This window comes from Mustelus asterias, chromosome 13 (assembly GCF_964213995.1).
Source record: "Mustelus asterias chromosome 13, sMusAst1.hap1.1, whole genome shotgun sequence".
Lineage (NCBI taxonomy): Eukaryota > Metazoa > Chordata > Chondrichthyes > Carcharhiniformes > Triakidae > Mustelus > Mustelus asterias.
Window position 1 is genome coordinate 12,733,293 of NC_135813.1, and position 15,323 is coordinate 12,748,615.

Below are 15,323 nucleotides of genomic sequence, written 5' to 3' on the forward strand. Positions count from 1 at the left end.
CAGAAATGAAAAAAAAAGGGCAGAAAATCTTGGCCTTAAACTAGTTACTTAAAATAATCAGTCAGCAATCAGGTATTGACTGCAAAACAAAGGCTGTACCTTCTATCTGTTCTTGGCAAGTGTGAAATAGTGAGACAAATTAATTTGCGGTTTCTCGTGCACTATTTCATCCCATTGAAATAGGATATATTTTACCGTCCACTCAGCACATTATTACTAGTTAAAATAATCTTATTAAAAACACAGCAACTCTATCAGAATAAATCCTAACTGCCAGTAAACTAGACAGCGCAAACCGCTTGCGTCTATTTGAAGGTAACTAGTTTTCACTGTTACATGGTGGATTAATATTGCGGAGTAAGTAGGAGGTAGAGTTTCCCTGCAGTTCCTCACATGCAAGTTTCTAATTTGAAATGGTGAAATTTATTGGAGGAAAAAACAATCTACATGATCTTAAGATCTCAGTTCATAAATTGCATTGAATGAGAGCTGAAAGCAATTCTAATTATTACTTATGGTTCAAAGTACTGCACAGCAGAAAAGGGAAACTACTATTTTTTGGAGGGGAGGGCATTAAAGGGGGAGAGGGAGGGACAAGGGAAGCAAGAAGATGACTTCAAGATGTAATATTCTGAAAAAACCTTTAAAAAACACAACACCAAACATAAAAAATTAAAATTTAAATCCATCATATAAACTAGCTCCTCAGTTGGTCATTCTATTTGGTGATGCCAGACTTATAAACACAATTCCACTCTTAAAAATGAAAACATAAAATCGATAAGCAAACAAATCCAAAGTAGCAGCAAGTAGTAAGGTCCTGGAATTTCTAGGCTTGCCACTTTCTTTTTCTTTCTAAGTCCATTAATTTGTAGCCACTTCTAACTTGGCAAAATATTAGAGTCTAAAATACAGATTGCACAATTACCAAAACATAAATAGATCAGTAGTCCTTTAGTTATGAGAATATGAGAAGGCAAGTAAAATATCTTCAAAGAAAAAAGATTTTTCAAAACACCTACCAGTTCATTATTATTTTCGATCAAACCAAGAAACTAGAAACTAATTTACTGTGATCTGTGCCCAACCCCACTACAGTTTATGATATCATGCTGATCCCGATCCAAAAATCAAAGTGACCAGCCTCCAGCTGCCTGCCTGACATGCCTGGAACAGCACTGGAATGTTTTGAATGCAGTCACTTGCTGGGGCAAAAGCAGAGCATGAATCACACAAATAAAGCATGTTGTTAATTATCTCCCCACTCCATATATGTTATCCATTCCCATGAGCCATGACAGCATGAACTGTGCTAGCAGGAATCCTTCGAGTGCTGGTTGCCTAGGTTTCAATTACACTGGTATTTGGCACTTTTAACATTCGGCTTTTCCCTTAGGCTAAAACCTTTGCTGTAGGATGTTTTACTTTAGTTGCTCACTTCACTGATTTTGCTGAAGACACTCGAAATATGCCAGTGACTGATAAATATTTCTTTAGAGTACAGCTCTGTGCGCAAGTACTGCTGGTGGTATAATATGGAATTAAGAAGAACTAGCCTCCTATGTTCAATCACTGTCTATGGTGTTTTCAGCTGTTGAGTGTAATGTGAATATTATTTTGTACATTGACAGAACAGTTCAATTTTTGAAGGTTGCAAGAATGGTACAGCATTTTTGACCTAATTTAGCTCTTTGCAATGACAATCTTATAATGGCCGTGGTTATAATTAGTGCGGTTGGATTTTGTTCAACATAGTCACAAATATAATTTAATTTCTATCTGCATTAAATCAACTTCAACTCCAAAAGGTTCAGGTTCTCAGTACTTTTGGACTAACACAAAAACATTTACCATGTAAACGTTTAGCGTTGATTTGTTAATCATGTGCTATTAGCTGACTGCACACAATATAGAATCTTCACCACTGGAGGAAAATAATAGGGTGACTCAGGAAGAGAAGATACCCAGGCAGTAAATACTTCACAACTGGAGGAAACTGGTTGAAAATTAATTTCTTAGAATTTAAATGGTTGAGCAGGGGGAAATCTGAAAGCATGAAGTTGATAATTCTGGAATCCTAGAATAGGCACATGGAAGTGGCTTCTATTTACAGTACGTGTTTAGGAAATCAGAAAATACTAGTCATATTTTGGATCTGGCCCACAAACATTGCACTTCTGAAAAGGCTGAGATTAACTTCACAAAACAATAACCTTTCACTGCCATGTCCTTGATAATGGCTCATACGAACTGCCAATACTGCAACATAGGTTTCTTAACCTTGCAATGCACATAAGAGATTAACAAATTAAGAAAAATATGAGGTTTTAGTTGAACAATAATAAGCAATAACAAGGTAAGATCCCACAGGGCTGGGGTAATTTATTGGCTTGGACAGAGTATTGGCTAACTAACAAAAAGCCGAGTGGAGTTAAGTGGATCTTTTTCTGGTGAGCAAGCTGTATCTAGTGGTGCGCCGTCTGCCGGGGATTCAGTCCTCGGGTCCCAAATATTTACAAATCTATATTCATGACTTGGATTCAGGAGTGGAATGTACTATAGCTAAATTTGCAGATGACACTAAAATAGGTTTGAAAGCAAGTTGCAATGAGGAAGAAATTTACAAATGGATATGGATAGGTTAGGTCAGTGGACCAAAATGTGGCAGATGGAATTTAACGCAAGTGCGAGATTATTCATTTTGGTTGGAGGAATAAAAAGGGAACTTAAGATCTAAATGGAGAGAAACCTCAAAATGCTTTGGTGCAGAGGGATCTGGGTGCCCTCATGCGTGAATCACAGAAAGTTAGTATGCAGGTAATCAGGAAGGCAAATGGAATTTTGGCATCCGTTACTCATGGAATAGAGCATAAAAGTAGGCAAATGTTGTTGCAATTGTATAGGGCGTTGGGGAGACTGCATCTGGATTACTGTGTACAGTTTTGGTTCCCTTACTTGAGGAAGGACTTAAATGCATTGGAGGTGGTTCAGAGAAGGTTCACTACATTGATTCCAGGGATGAAGGACTTGCCTTATGAAGAGATTGAGCAGTTTAGGCCTATACTCGCTGAAGTTTGCAAGAATGAGAGGAGACCTAACTGAGGTATTTAAGATGCTAAAGGGGATTGACAGGGTAGACATGGAGCAGATATTTCCCCTTGTTGGGCATTCTAGAATGAAAGGCCATGCTTTTAGGCGAAGAGGCGGCAGATTTAAAACAGAAATGAGGAAGAATTACTTCACTGAAAAGGTCATGAATCTGTGGAATTCTCTACCCCAGAGTGCAGTGAAGGCCGGAATGCCAAACAAATTTGAGATAGATGGATAGGTTTTTAATTAGTGGTGGGATGAAGGGTTAGGGGGAGTGGGCAGGAAGGTGGAGATAAGGCAGAGATTAGATCAGCCATGATAGTATTGAATGGCTGAGCAAGCTCGAGGGCAGAATTGCCTACTCCTGCTCCTAGATCTTATGTTATTAACTAATTTCACAAAAAATTGTATGGTTCCGAATCTCTACCAATAAAAAGGACAATGAGAATTTGCATATTCATGCTTTGATCAGATATCTGTTTATCAAAGTATGACCTTCATGACAAAGGGAGGTAAACTACAGAAAATAAAAAATAATTCAGCAAAGATGAGCGACACATTTAAATTATGCATTCATCATTGTTACATAATCCTAGATAACGGATAAGGAAACTTCCAGCATTTCTGAGGAGGCCCAGCAAAAAATCTGCTTCTTCTCTTCAAAGCCCTGCAGACAACATTATGATTTTGAGTTTCATAAACTCTCGATGCAACCTCATTTCATAGGATACCAGCAATTATTTTCTAAAGTTATTAAATTAGGAGTCTGTTTGTCTGTCATTTGATATATGAACCTCTGTTCAGTCACTTTGGTAACTTGAAGTATCAGTTGCTAAACAATAACTCTTACAGGAGTTCCTCAAAGTAATGTCCTAGGCCCAATTGTCTTCAGCTGCTTAATCAATGACCTTCCCTCTATCATAAGACTAGGAGTGGGAATGTTTGTTGATGACTGCACAATGTTCAACACTATTTGCAACTTCTTAGATACCGAAGCAGTCATGTCCATATACAGCAAGATCTGGATAACATTCAGGTTTGCAATGATAAGTGGCAAATAACATTCATACCATCCAAGTGCCAGGCAATGACTATCCTCAACAAGAGAGAATCTAACCATCTCCCCATGACATTCATTAGCATTGCCATCACTGAATCTCCCACTATCAATATCCCCTATAAGCCACACCATCCTGACTCGGAATTATATCACCGCTCCTTCACTGTTGCTAAGTCAAAATTCTGGAACACCCTTCCTAACTGTACTATGGGCGTACCGACAGCACACGGACTACAATGGTTCAAGGAGGTGGCTCACTACCTTTGAGGGTGTTTAGGGATGGGAAATAAATGCTGGCCTAGCTGTCAATATCCACATCCATGAAAGGATAAAAGGAAGGAAATATTCTGTTCAGAACTTTGCAGTTTTAAAAGGCATTTAATCCAAATAAAGAACTACAGTTATCGGCATGATCATCCATTGTAATTTTTGGTTAACAATCTGATGCAAACACATTCTATAATTTTAATTGCCTAGCTAATTCAGGGAAGGGCAAACAAAAATCACAAGTCAGATCACCCAAAAAACAGCCAAAATGCAATTCTCAAACTGATAATAATGTAGTCCTTTTCTTCTTCAAAAACCCAAATTTCACTGTCCAATCTGGCTTTTTGATTAGCGAACAGCAGAACGCTCACACAGAAGATCATAAGAGACAAGCTTTAGTCAGTACACTCACCGAAGATGAGGATAAGGAGTTGTGACGACTCAGGAAGGAATTGGAGACGGACATGCTGATACTGGTAGCAGTATTGGCGTCCTCAGGCAGGACAAGCACCTTCGACTGCTGAAGGTAGAAAGAGGAAGAAGAGAAGGAACAGGAGTAGGAAGATGAAGCAGCAGCATAGGATGCCTGCTTGGAACATCAGTGGAGGGACAGACATACACACACAGAAAGAGATAGAGACAGGAATGTCAATAGTAAAGGGAACAAACTACAACTTGGAGGATATTCAATGTTATAAAAAGTCAATTGTTAAAGCTGAAATATTAAATAACTATACAAATTTAAAAGGTATTTGACTTTTTAATGTTTGCAGTGTCACAGGTGGTACTCAGATGGTTGCCTGCAATACTTCATGTGGAATTTATCTGAGCAAAGTTATACTGAAAAGTCACCTTTGACATTTCATTTCAAGGACATTCTCAGTTGAAGTAGCTGGCACATACTATTTAATCTACACAGTGCAATTTACCATGTTGAACATTTTATTCTTGGAACATAGTTATTTAAACACAATGCTAATCAGAAAAGGCAAATTACTCACTTTTAGTGCTGGAATCTTCAAATTATCCTTCATAGACCTTGGGTAATCTAACTGGGTCACTAGGTGAAGATTCATTTAATCCGGTATCATGCAATCTTTCCTTCCCTTGTTTAACACTTACAAATGGTCCATCTTTGTATTTTTCCCAACCAAGGTAGGAAGTGCAAAGTTTTGTGAAGGAACCCAAAGCCGGAGTTTACATTTTGTAACAAAAGTACGGCCATTGTTTTCATTTCTTTCATCACCCCCACTGCCACTAGCCATTCACAAATTCAAAGAAACACTCCTAATTTCTGTTTATACTGTTCGTGACGAAGCATCCAATTTCTTTGGAGAAGTGCTTCCTCTCAGCACCACCTCCAGACGGATTCATAGATTAGGAATTCATTGTTTACTCATCGGAATACAATGCAATGATGGTGAGTCCACATTTGGAGAGACTGCGATGGGTTTCAAACCAAACTATGAAATTAATCAACCAAACAGCAACATCAATTCTGAATATTTTTCATTGCCCAGGCATTTGGAATACAAGACATCTTGCTTTCAAAATAAGTTGTGTAAACTGCAAAATAATATCTGCTTACTAACAATTTTCTGCAATCCTTCCAGTAGTCAATGGATTTATTATGCCCAAGTGTCTCGGGATAGAGCTGCTAATTTCAGCTTTTTCACTTCAGTGTGATAAGCTGCTACAATAATCAGTTACAACTGTGTACTGCACAGTAAAATCTATTACATCATCCTCGGTGCAATGTAAATGGCGTTACCTGTGGGTGGGTGCAGGTGATTGTGAGCGCTTTCCTTGGTATTAAATTGGGTCTAAGATGAAACAGCTGATGGCAAATTTCTAATTAGCCAACTTTACTTTGTTTCCTCAGTAACCCGATTATAAATCTCAAAGTTTTATGGCACAGAAAACAGCCATTTAACCCTTACCAGTGCTAACTCTTTGTAAGATTTATCCCTTTAGTCTCAGTCTCCATAGTCCTGTAAATGATTCCTTTTATATCCAAGTACCTTTTGAAAGTAACTATTGAATCTGCTTTCATTACCTTATAAAGAACATTTCTCATCTCCTCTATGATTCTTTTGTCCATTAAATTTTGTCCTCTGCTTACTGACTCACCTACGAGTGGTAACAGATTATGCTTATTTTATCAAAACAATTCGGAATTTTGAGCACCACCATTAACTCTCTTTTCTGCCATATGGAGAACACTCCCAGCTTCTCTAATCTCTTCACATAACTGAATTCCCTCAGCCCTGCTCATGACTGACTTTATGGGAGCTAGAGGGGTAGACCTGAGAATGGGGCTAGAATTGTTCCCATCCAACTAGAAATAGCTAAACCAATATCCTAATGATCTCAATGATCCTGGCTGAACACGCAGCTAGAAACTGACCAGTTCTCTGTGCTGGTAAACGTTTTTTTGTACCTTTTGGTATTTTATTCCTGATCAAAAAAAACAATCAAGTTTAATCAGAGTCCCCACATGAGGGACAACCAGATCCAAGCTGACAAGACCAGGATATACATCCCCCATCTTGGGCTCAATGAAAGCAAGGTCCAAGCTAACAGGATGACGCATTACATCCCTTCCCAGGCTTGATCTGAGCTTCATCTTAGCCAAAAGGTAAATTGCATCAGGTGAAGCCTCAGTTTAACCTCATTGGCTACCATGAGCACTTATACTTGATCTTAGCAAAAGGCCGAGAAACGATCTCTGCTGGTAAACTGCCTAAACGCGAACAGTACTAAGCTTCAGAGATCCCTAGGCTGTTGGCACTTGCTCTGCCTTCCTAAGTGAATGCATCACACGTGTGTGTGGATTTCTCAGTAACTTGGTTTAGATGTAGATGCTTTCAATGCAGATCAAACATTTGGCTTGACAAAAAAAATGAAATCTTGCCGAAATGATATCAAATGTTATAATCAAAAATCTCTCCAAATTGGTTACATACAATTCAAAAATAAAATCAGATCAGATCAGAAAATTATGTATTTAAAAACAAATGTGTGTTTGACCAGAATGGTGTCTCTGCACTCCAAGTTCATTGGACAATCTCTAATCTTAGCAGACCTATCCGTCATTTGATGGAGTTAATATTGTATAAATGTGCTTGGGTCAAGAGAACATGTTCACTTCCCATATACTAATAAATAACTGCACTGTTTTAAAAACACAGTCCGTTTACTCCAGCAAAGTCAACGCATTCAGAAGTTCCAAGTCAACATATGTACTGTACCATTTTCCCAAAGAATTTTTAGAAATCTGGCAGTAAACCAGCACAAAAATGCACTGTTTGGTTCAAACACAAACTACAGTACTATAATTGAATACAGGATCATAACTTTTTGTCAAATCTTTTCAAATTATTCAAATTCCAAAGTTACAGCCAGTGGCTAACCCTTGCTACATCTCCCCTTGACATTCAAGAGCATTACCAGTGCTGAAACCCACAATCAACACCCTGGGGGGTTAACAATTTATCAGAAACTTAATTGGGCTGCCAACATAAATACTGTGGGTACAAGAGCTGGTTAGAGGCTAGGAATGCTGCTACAAGTAACTCACCACCTGACTCCCCAAAGTCTCCCCACCATCTACAAAGCTCAAGTTAGGAATGTGATTGGATACTTTCCACTTGCCTGCTGAGTGCAGCTCCAACAACACTCAAAAAGCTCAACACCATTCAAGTCAAAAGCAGCCTGCTTGATCTGCACCCCATCCCCCACCAATACACAACAGCAGCAGTTGCACCACCTATAAGGTACTGCAGTAAATGGCCAAGGCTTCTTCAACAGCACCTTCCAAACCTCAAAGCTTACCATCCACAAAGGTAAGGGCAGCAGACATATGGGAACACAACCAACCTGTACATTTCCTCCAAACTACACAGCATTCTGATTTAGAGCTATGAGTGTTCCTTCACTGCTGTTGAGTCAAAATCTTGGAACTCCTCATCTAAAAGCACTGTGGGTGTATCTATAATCACATGGAGTGCAGCAATTCAAGGCAGCAGCTCACCACCACCTTCCTGCACAATTAGGGATGAGCAACAAATGCTGGTCTTGTCATTATGCTCACATTCCATGAAAGAATTTTTAACAAGTACAGAAATCAGCATCTAAGTGGAAAGTGATTAAAAAGATGAAGGATAACAACATTATAAAATGAGATGTTGTCAATTTTGCCAAAATTATAATCACTGGCCATTTCCACTAAGTATAGCAGCAGCTACGCATCAATTCTTACCTTTAAAATTACAAAAGACTGCGTCTCGCCAAGTAAGTCAAAAATCCAACCACAAATCAATATTTGTCTTTGAAGGTGCAAAGGAAATGCAACATTGTGCAGGCCAACCATCCCAAAAATATGTTCCCTGTCAATTTGCATACAGTATCCCATTCAAACTATAATGTCAGATTTAAACACTCCCTTATGGCACATAATCAGGTAGTGAGGAATTTTGTATGTTACCATTCATAATCTAAATTCATAATGCTTTTAATTGTGTCATTAACCAAAGGACATCTATCAATACCACTCAATGGCCAACTAACAAATACTTTTACACAAGACATAACTCAAACCACAAGTTTTTTCCAATCCTCAAGTATTCCAGTTGTAAAACACCTGATCTTGCAAACCAAAGACATCAGCTCAACTCTGAAAGTTCGAGCATTTTGAGTCTCTTATAATAGGACAAGACTACAAAATCAGTAATACTGGTGTAATCCTGTGTGTGCATTGCTGTCAGCACTAAAAAGTCCATATTGGGATTAATCTCAGATGACTTGAATCCAGTGTTTTGTCATGATATACATATTCAAAATGGTTCCTAATACATGTAGGTTTAAGTAACTGCACAAAATATGGAATAATGAACACTATTTATATTCATTGCTATGGAAACTGAGACATTGAGAATCGAGCAAAGAGTGCAAAAAAGGTAGAGACTAGGGAAGGAACATGTAATGAAGTGGATTGCTAAAAGCATTTTATACTTGTGTAGAAAATGAGAAAAATAAGTGGAAAAAACAAACATAGCATTCAACATTTTATCCAACAACATATTTTCAGAACACTTGGATAGTTAAATCTTTACCAGTTATTTCCTCAAAAAGGAAAGAGGTCACAAATTTCCCCATTGCATACAATTTAAATTTTAAAAATTTCAAGAGCTTAGATATGATTGACTGGATGGGAATTTACCATGAAATATGTCATCGACAGCATTATGTCTCTTCACAAATAAACAACCTATAATTTACGACTAATACAAAAGGAATACATTTATTTGGGTGTAAGCTTATGCCAGTTTAAATTAGGTCAAACATCCCTTCACATCTTCTTTCCTGAACTCTGAACTGTTTTTCTAGATCAGCCATAAATTACAACACGGTGAGCCATGCAGCAAAACCAAATTCAGTAATACCAAGGATAAACTTCCCAAGATCAGTAGCATAGCAGCAAAATAGACAGGTTAACTTATGAAAATAAACTATGAAAAATGAATCGATCAAGAATGATTAGTCATTGACAGTTTTGACAACTCACTAGCTTAAGCGAAACTGAACTGAACACTTCATTCAATGCCAGAACACAGACCCACGAAAATTTATCTGGTACATGAAGTTAGTACGGGGGCGAGAGACAGCCAAAATGTTAACCTACTCACCAACCAACCATAAACCTAGAAATTTCAGGTTCAACATCTAACTGACCAAAGTCACATTTTAAAAAAATAGATTCGGATTTGTTTTCTTCCCTGTAAATAATTTTGCTCTGGCCTACTACATTTCTTTCAACCCAGAAAAAAATATATAAATGGCCAGAATAATAAGCATTACATATCAAACACAACCTTGAGCTACAATGAAAAGCAAGCAATACTACACATTACACTGGCAGACCTGCAAGGGCCTGGGACAGGATAAGAGCCAAAGGCTGCACTGATCATTGTATTTTGAACTGTATATGGTATTATTATTTTTGGAAAGTTGTACATTTAAATTAACGAATAGTTCGAACTCTAGTGGTGAATTCCATTTTCTGCTTTAATGTGAGTGTACATGGGATCCATCCTAGTACCTATTGAAATCACAACCTATTTTGAGACATTAAGTCACACCACGCAAGAATTAACTTTGTAAAACAAATTCCATTAGTAATTAAAATATATAGTTAGGCACATATTTAGATGTTTTCCACCCAATATCCATTAAATTATCAAAACTTTGAGACACTATGATGGATGTTAACATTTGAGCCAAGCTTCTCAAAATGGGAAAACGTCCCTTAGTTGCAGCTCACTGAAGGGATTCCTTTGTGTATAAGGCTCTGGTCAGACCCCTTTTGGAGTATTGTGAGCAGTTTTGGGCCCTGCATCTAAGGAAGGATGTGCTGGCCTGGAAAGGGTCCACAAGAATGATCCCTGGAATGAAGAGCTTGTCATATGAGGAAAGGTCGAGGACTCTGGATCTGTATTCGTTGGAGTTTAGAAGATAAGGGGGGAGCTTATTGAAACTTACAGGATACTGCGAGGCCTGGATAGAGTGGACGTGGAGAGGATGTTTCCACTAGTCAGAAAAACTAGAGCCAAAGGACACAACCTCAGGCTAAAGGGACAACCCTTTAAAACAGAGATGAGGAGGAATTTCTTCAGCCAGATCGGTGAATCTGTGGAACTCTGCCGCAGAAGGCTGAAGAGACCAGGTCATTGAGTGTCTTTAAGACAGAGATAGCTAGGTTCTTGATTAATAGGGGGGGTCAGGGGTTATGCGGAATAGGCAGGAGAATGGGGATGAGAAAAATATCAGCCATGATTGAATGGCGGGGCAGACTCACTGGGCCGAATTCTGCTCCTATGTCTTATGGTCTTTCCAAACATTTCTATGTACCAGCTCCCTGAATCTCAGATTTACAACTCTTGTAACTGAACCCGAATACATCTAGACATTTATGCATTCCTAGCAAAAACAATAAAGTCAAACTCACCAGCTGCCTTTGCTTGGGTGGGAGAACTGGAGGAGGCAGAATCTCAAGAGACGAATCAGTGCTGCTGAAGGAGTCATTGAATCCATAGGCTTCCTGAAACCGTTTGTGTCTCTGCTCATAAATATGCTCATTCTGTGGTGTCTGGTAAAAAACGTGAGGCTGCGGCTCAGAATAATCCTCCACAAACTGCATGTACGCATGAACTAAAAATTTGAGGGAGGAAAAGGAGAAAATAAAATCAACAAGCTGTATCAGGATGGATATTTCCAAGTCATCAGTGATAATGGGAACTTTGCAGCACAGCAATTAGACAGTGTAAACATCAAGATCATTATGATTAATTTTTTAGTTTCCTGAGTAAGGCCTCTAACACAGAAAACATCCTACAGCCACAAGATAGCAGAGGAAATGGGAAGGTAGAAAGACAGGAGAAAGGAAGGGAGAGGTAGTTGGGGAAATCCTTGCTGTCCTTGCAGCAAAAGACTTGGGGACTAATTTGTCCATGCACTTCGTCTGAATAAACATGACCCTTCCCTTGGATTTCATTTTGCTTTTAGAACCAAGAATGGGACAAAATAACTGCTAATTTTTGGGAGGGAGCTTATAAAGTTAACTAAAACAGGTTCCTTGTGATACACCACAAGCCTGCCAGCATCCGAAGGAAACTATAGTTGATCACTAAACTTTGCCACTTTTATTCAGTGATAAATTCTTGTGATTTTATTCTTACTCGAGTCAGAATTTCATGGCTTCAAATGCATTGTCGGACCTAAGCACATTATCTAGGCTGATGCTGTGATGCATTTGTGAGCACGCATTGCTGGAAGTGCCACCTTTTACATCTCAGATGAAGCATTAAACTAAGAGTCTATCTACTTGCAAAAGCTTCTGAAGAACAGGAGAAGTGTGTTTCTGGTGATCTGACTGACATTTATACCTCAACTAAAGCAACCAAAATTTTTATTTCACAAGGATCTCTTATTGTGCACACTAGCGTTGCACTCGCCTACAAGACAACAGTGACTCTGCACTTCAGAAGCAACTCATTGCTCTTGATCACTTTAATTTCCTGCAAATGACCATTCTGACAACTGTAACAATGACTTTGGCTGTAACTTTTAGAAAAATGTAAATGATAAAATGTGCACCATACCCACAAGAACATTAAAATCAAATACAGGAACAAAGGAATTGTTAGTCAAGGAAGCAATGTGGTCCATCTAGTTTGCTTCCAATCACGCTAATATCGGAGTTGCTTAATACAACTATAGCAGACTTGTTAACTAATCATAGCAATTCATCCCCAATTCGTCAACAACAGAATCAGACATAATACAGGGAAAACAGCAGTGTAGAAAGATTTGGAAATAGGTCCAAAGTCAAAGACCGATGTACGAGGAGAGATTGTCTAGGTTAGCATCGTTTTCGCTGGAGTTCAGACGAATGAGGGGGGATCTCATCGAGACTTCTAAAATTCTAACAGGACTAGACAGGGTAGATGTAGGGAGGATGTTCCCGATGGTGGGGGGAGTCCAGAACCAGGGGTCACAGTCTGAGAATTCAGGGTAGACCATTTAGGACGGAGGTGAGGAGACATTTCTTCACCCAAAGAGTGGTGAGCCTATGGAATTCATTACCACAGGAAGCAGTTGATGCCAAAACATTGAATGTATTCAAATGGCAGCTAGATATAGCACTTGGGGTGATTGGAATCAAAGGTTGTGGGGAGAAAGCAGGATTAGGCTATTGAGTTGGACGATCAGCCATGATCTTGATGAATGGCGGAGCAGGCTCGAAGGGCTAAATGGCCTCCTCCTGCTCCTATCTTCTATGTTTATTGATCTCAAGCATCCTATACTCACCATGTCATGCCTCGAATACTGCATCCCAAAATATTATTTTGAGGAGGAAATTTAGCTAATTTACATTTGAATCTGTACTATTTGCTTCCTCCATGTCACTAAGGGCCTGTTCCAAAGCTTTATCACTTAGTCACTGAAAAGGATTTTTTGCAAATTAATTTTGAATTTACCCCCATAACACAGGGCACCTACTCTTGTTCTATTCTGAATAAGGCAAAAATATATTATCTAATCCCTGTACAATCCCAAAAACAGGAATTTCATCATCCCATCAAGCATCACCATTATAGATGAGCACATGTTCAATTTACATAATCACTCATCATAATACCATCCCTTCAATCACTGATTGTTCTCCTGCATCCTTTCAATAACTGCAACATCCTTTCTGTACAAAGGCAACCAGTACTGTGGTTACTACAATGATTTGTGTGACAGAATTCCCTATTAATTCAGTTCAATAATGACCTTTAAATAATTCCCATTCAATTCATTTTACAGCTTCAATTAACTGTCATTCAACAGAGTTGAATCCAGAAGTGCTGAGAGAAACATGTTTTAGTGAGGAGCTGAAGGAAATCAGCATTACTAGATAAATGGCTTTGGGGAAATTGATGGGATTGAAGGTGGATAAATCTCCAGGTCCTAATAATCTTCATCCCAGAGTACTTAAGGAAGTGGCCCTGGAAATAGTAGATCCATTGGTGGTTATTTTCCAAAATTCTTTGGACTCTGAACTGGTTCCTACAGATTGGAGGATAGCTAATGTAAGCCTGCTATTCAAAAAGGGAGGTTGTGAGAAAACAGGGAATATAGACCAGTGAGCCTAAGGTCAGTACTGGGGAAGTTGCTGGAGTCTATTATCAAGGATTTCATAACTCAGCATTTGGAAAGCAGTGGTATAATCAGACAAAGTCAGTATGGATTTATATTCTACCAACAGAATGTAGTGGAGGCCAAAACGTTTGATTTCAGAAGAAATTAGATATAGCTCTTGGGGCTAAAGGAATCAAGGGGTATGGGAGGAAGGGGGGAAAATCAACATATTGAATTCGGTGATTAGCCATGATCACAATGAATGGCGGAGCAGGCTCGAGGGGCCGAATGGCCTACTCCTGCTTAACGTTTCTATGCTTCTACATAACATACTATTTTCTTTCCATTTAAATAATAAACCTTCTCAGGATCCTTTGCCCCAACGTGAAGTACTTCATATTTCTCTACATTGAATTAAATCTGCCACGTGTCCCAAGTGCATTTCAAATCCTCCTGTTGCTTACCCTGTTCAGTGCTGGAGTCTACCGACTTCAAAAGCTTTGTATCATCCACACATTTAGTCAGTGCATTTGTCACTCCTTGCTCCAGGTCATTTATGAAGATATTAAGGAGAGATCCCAAAACAGACCCCTATAGAATCCATATGTAACTTTTTCATGGGCTCATGACAATCGCTGTACAACTACCCTCTGGGCTCCGCTTGTAAAATAATTCTGTAACCACTGTAAAATACGCCTACTGATTCCGCCTTCATTCTCAGTACAAGCCTTTCTGGAGGAAAGGCATCAAAAGCCTCGCTGAAAAAATCTCCTCATCTGTGTCTTATATGGGTAATCCCTTATTTTTAAGCAGTGACCTTGAGTTCTAGATTCACCCACAAGATGAAACATTCCTTCCACATCCCCCCTCTAAAAAGCCTCAGGATAGTAAAGATTTCAATCAAATCACCTCTTACTCTTCTAAACTCTAGTGGACACAAATCTAACCTCACTAGCCTTTTCTCATAAGACAACCCACTCATTCCTGATGTTATCTAGTAAACCTTCTTTGAACTGTTTCTAATGCACTCAAGAATAACATTCTTTTAGTTTTCTTAATTACTTACTGTACCTGCAACCTAATGCACTAGGACACCCAGATACCTTGGCATCTGAGCTTTGCAATCTCTCTCAATTTAGATAAATGGTTTTTTATTCTTTCTGCCAAAAGGGAAAACTTTACACTTTCCCACATTATACTCCATTTGCCAGATCTTTGCCCA

General features: G+C 38.8%; 1 protein-coding gene across 9 annotated transcripts in view; it reads right to left on the reverse strand.

Annotated features, from left to right (window-relative positions):
• rapgef1b (Rap guanine nucleotide exchange factor (GEF) 1b) overlaps nucleotides 1-15,323 on the reverse strand; it is a 191,563-nt gene that overhangs the window by 59,310 nt on the left and 116,930 nt on the right. For 4 of the 9 annotated variants that reach the window (XM_078226330.1, XM_078226325.1, XM_078226327.1 and 1 more), the window contains exons 10-11: nucleotides 11,424-11,626; nucleotides 4,830-5,006 (exon numbers count right to left, since the gene is read on the reverse strand). In XM_078226330.1, the coding sequence (XP_078082456.1) occupies nucleotides 4,830-5,006; nucleotides 11,424-11,626 (380 nt within the window). The remainder of the gene's footprint in view (nucleotides 1-4,829; nucleotides 5,007-11,423; nucleotides 11,627-15,323) is intronic. The other 5 variants (XM_078226333.1, XM_078226332.1, XM_078226331.1 and 2 more) reach the window with 2 other exon arrangements.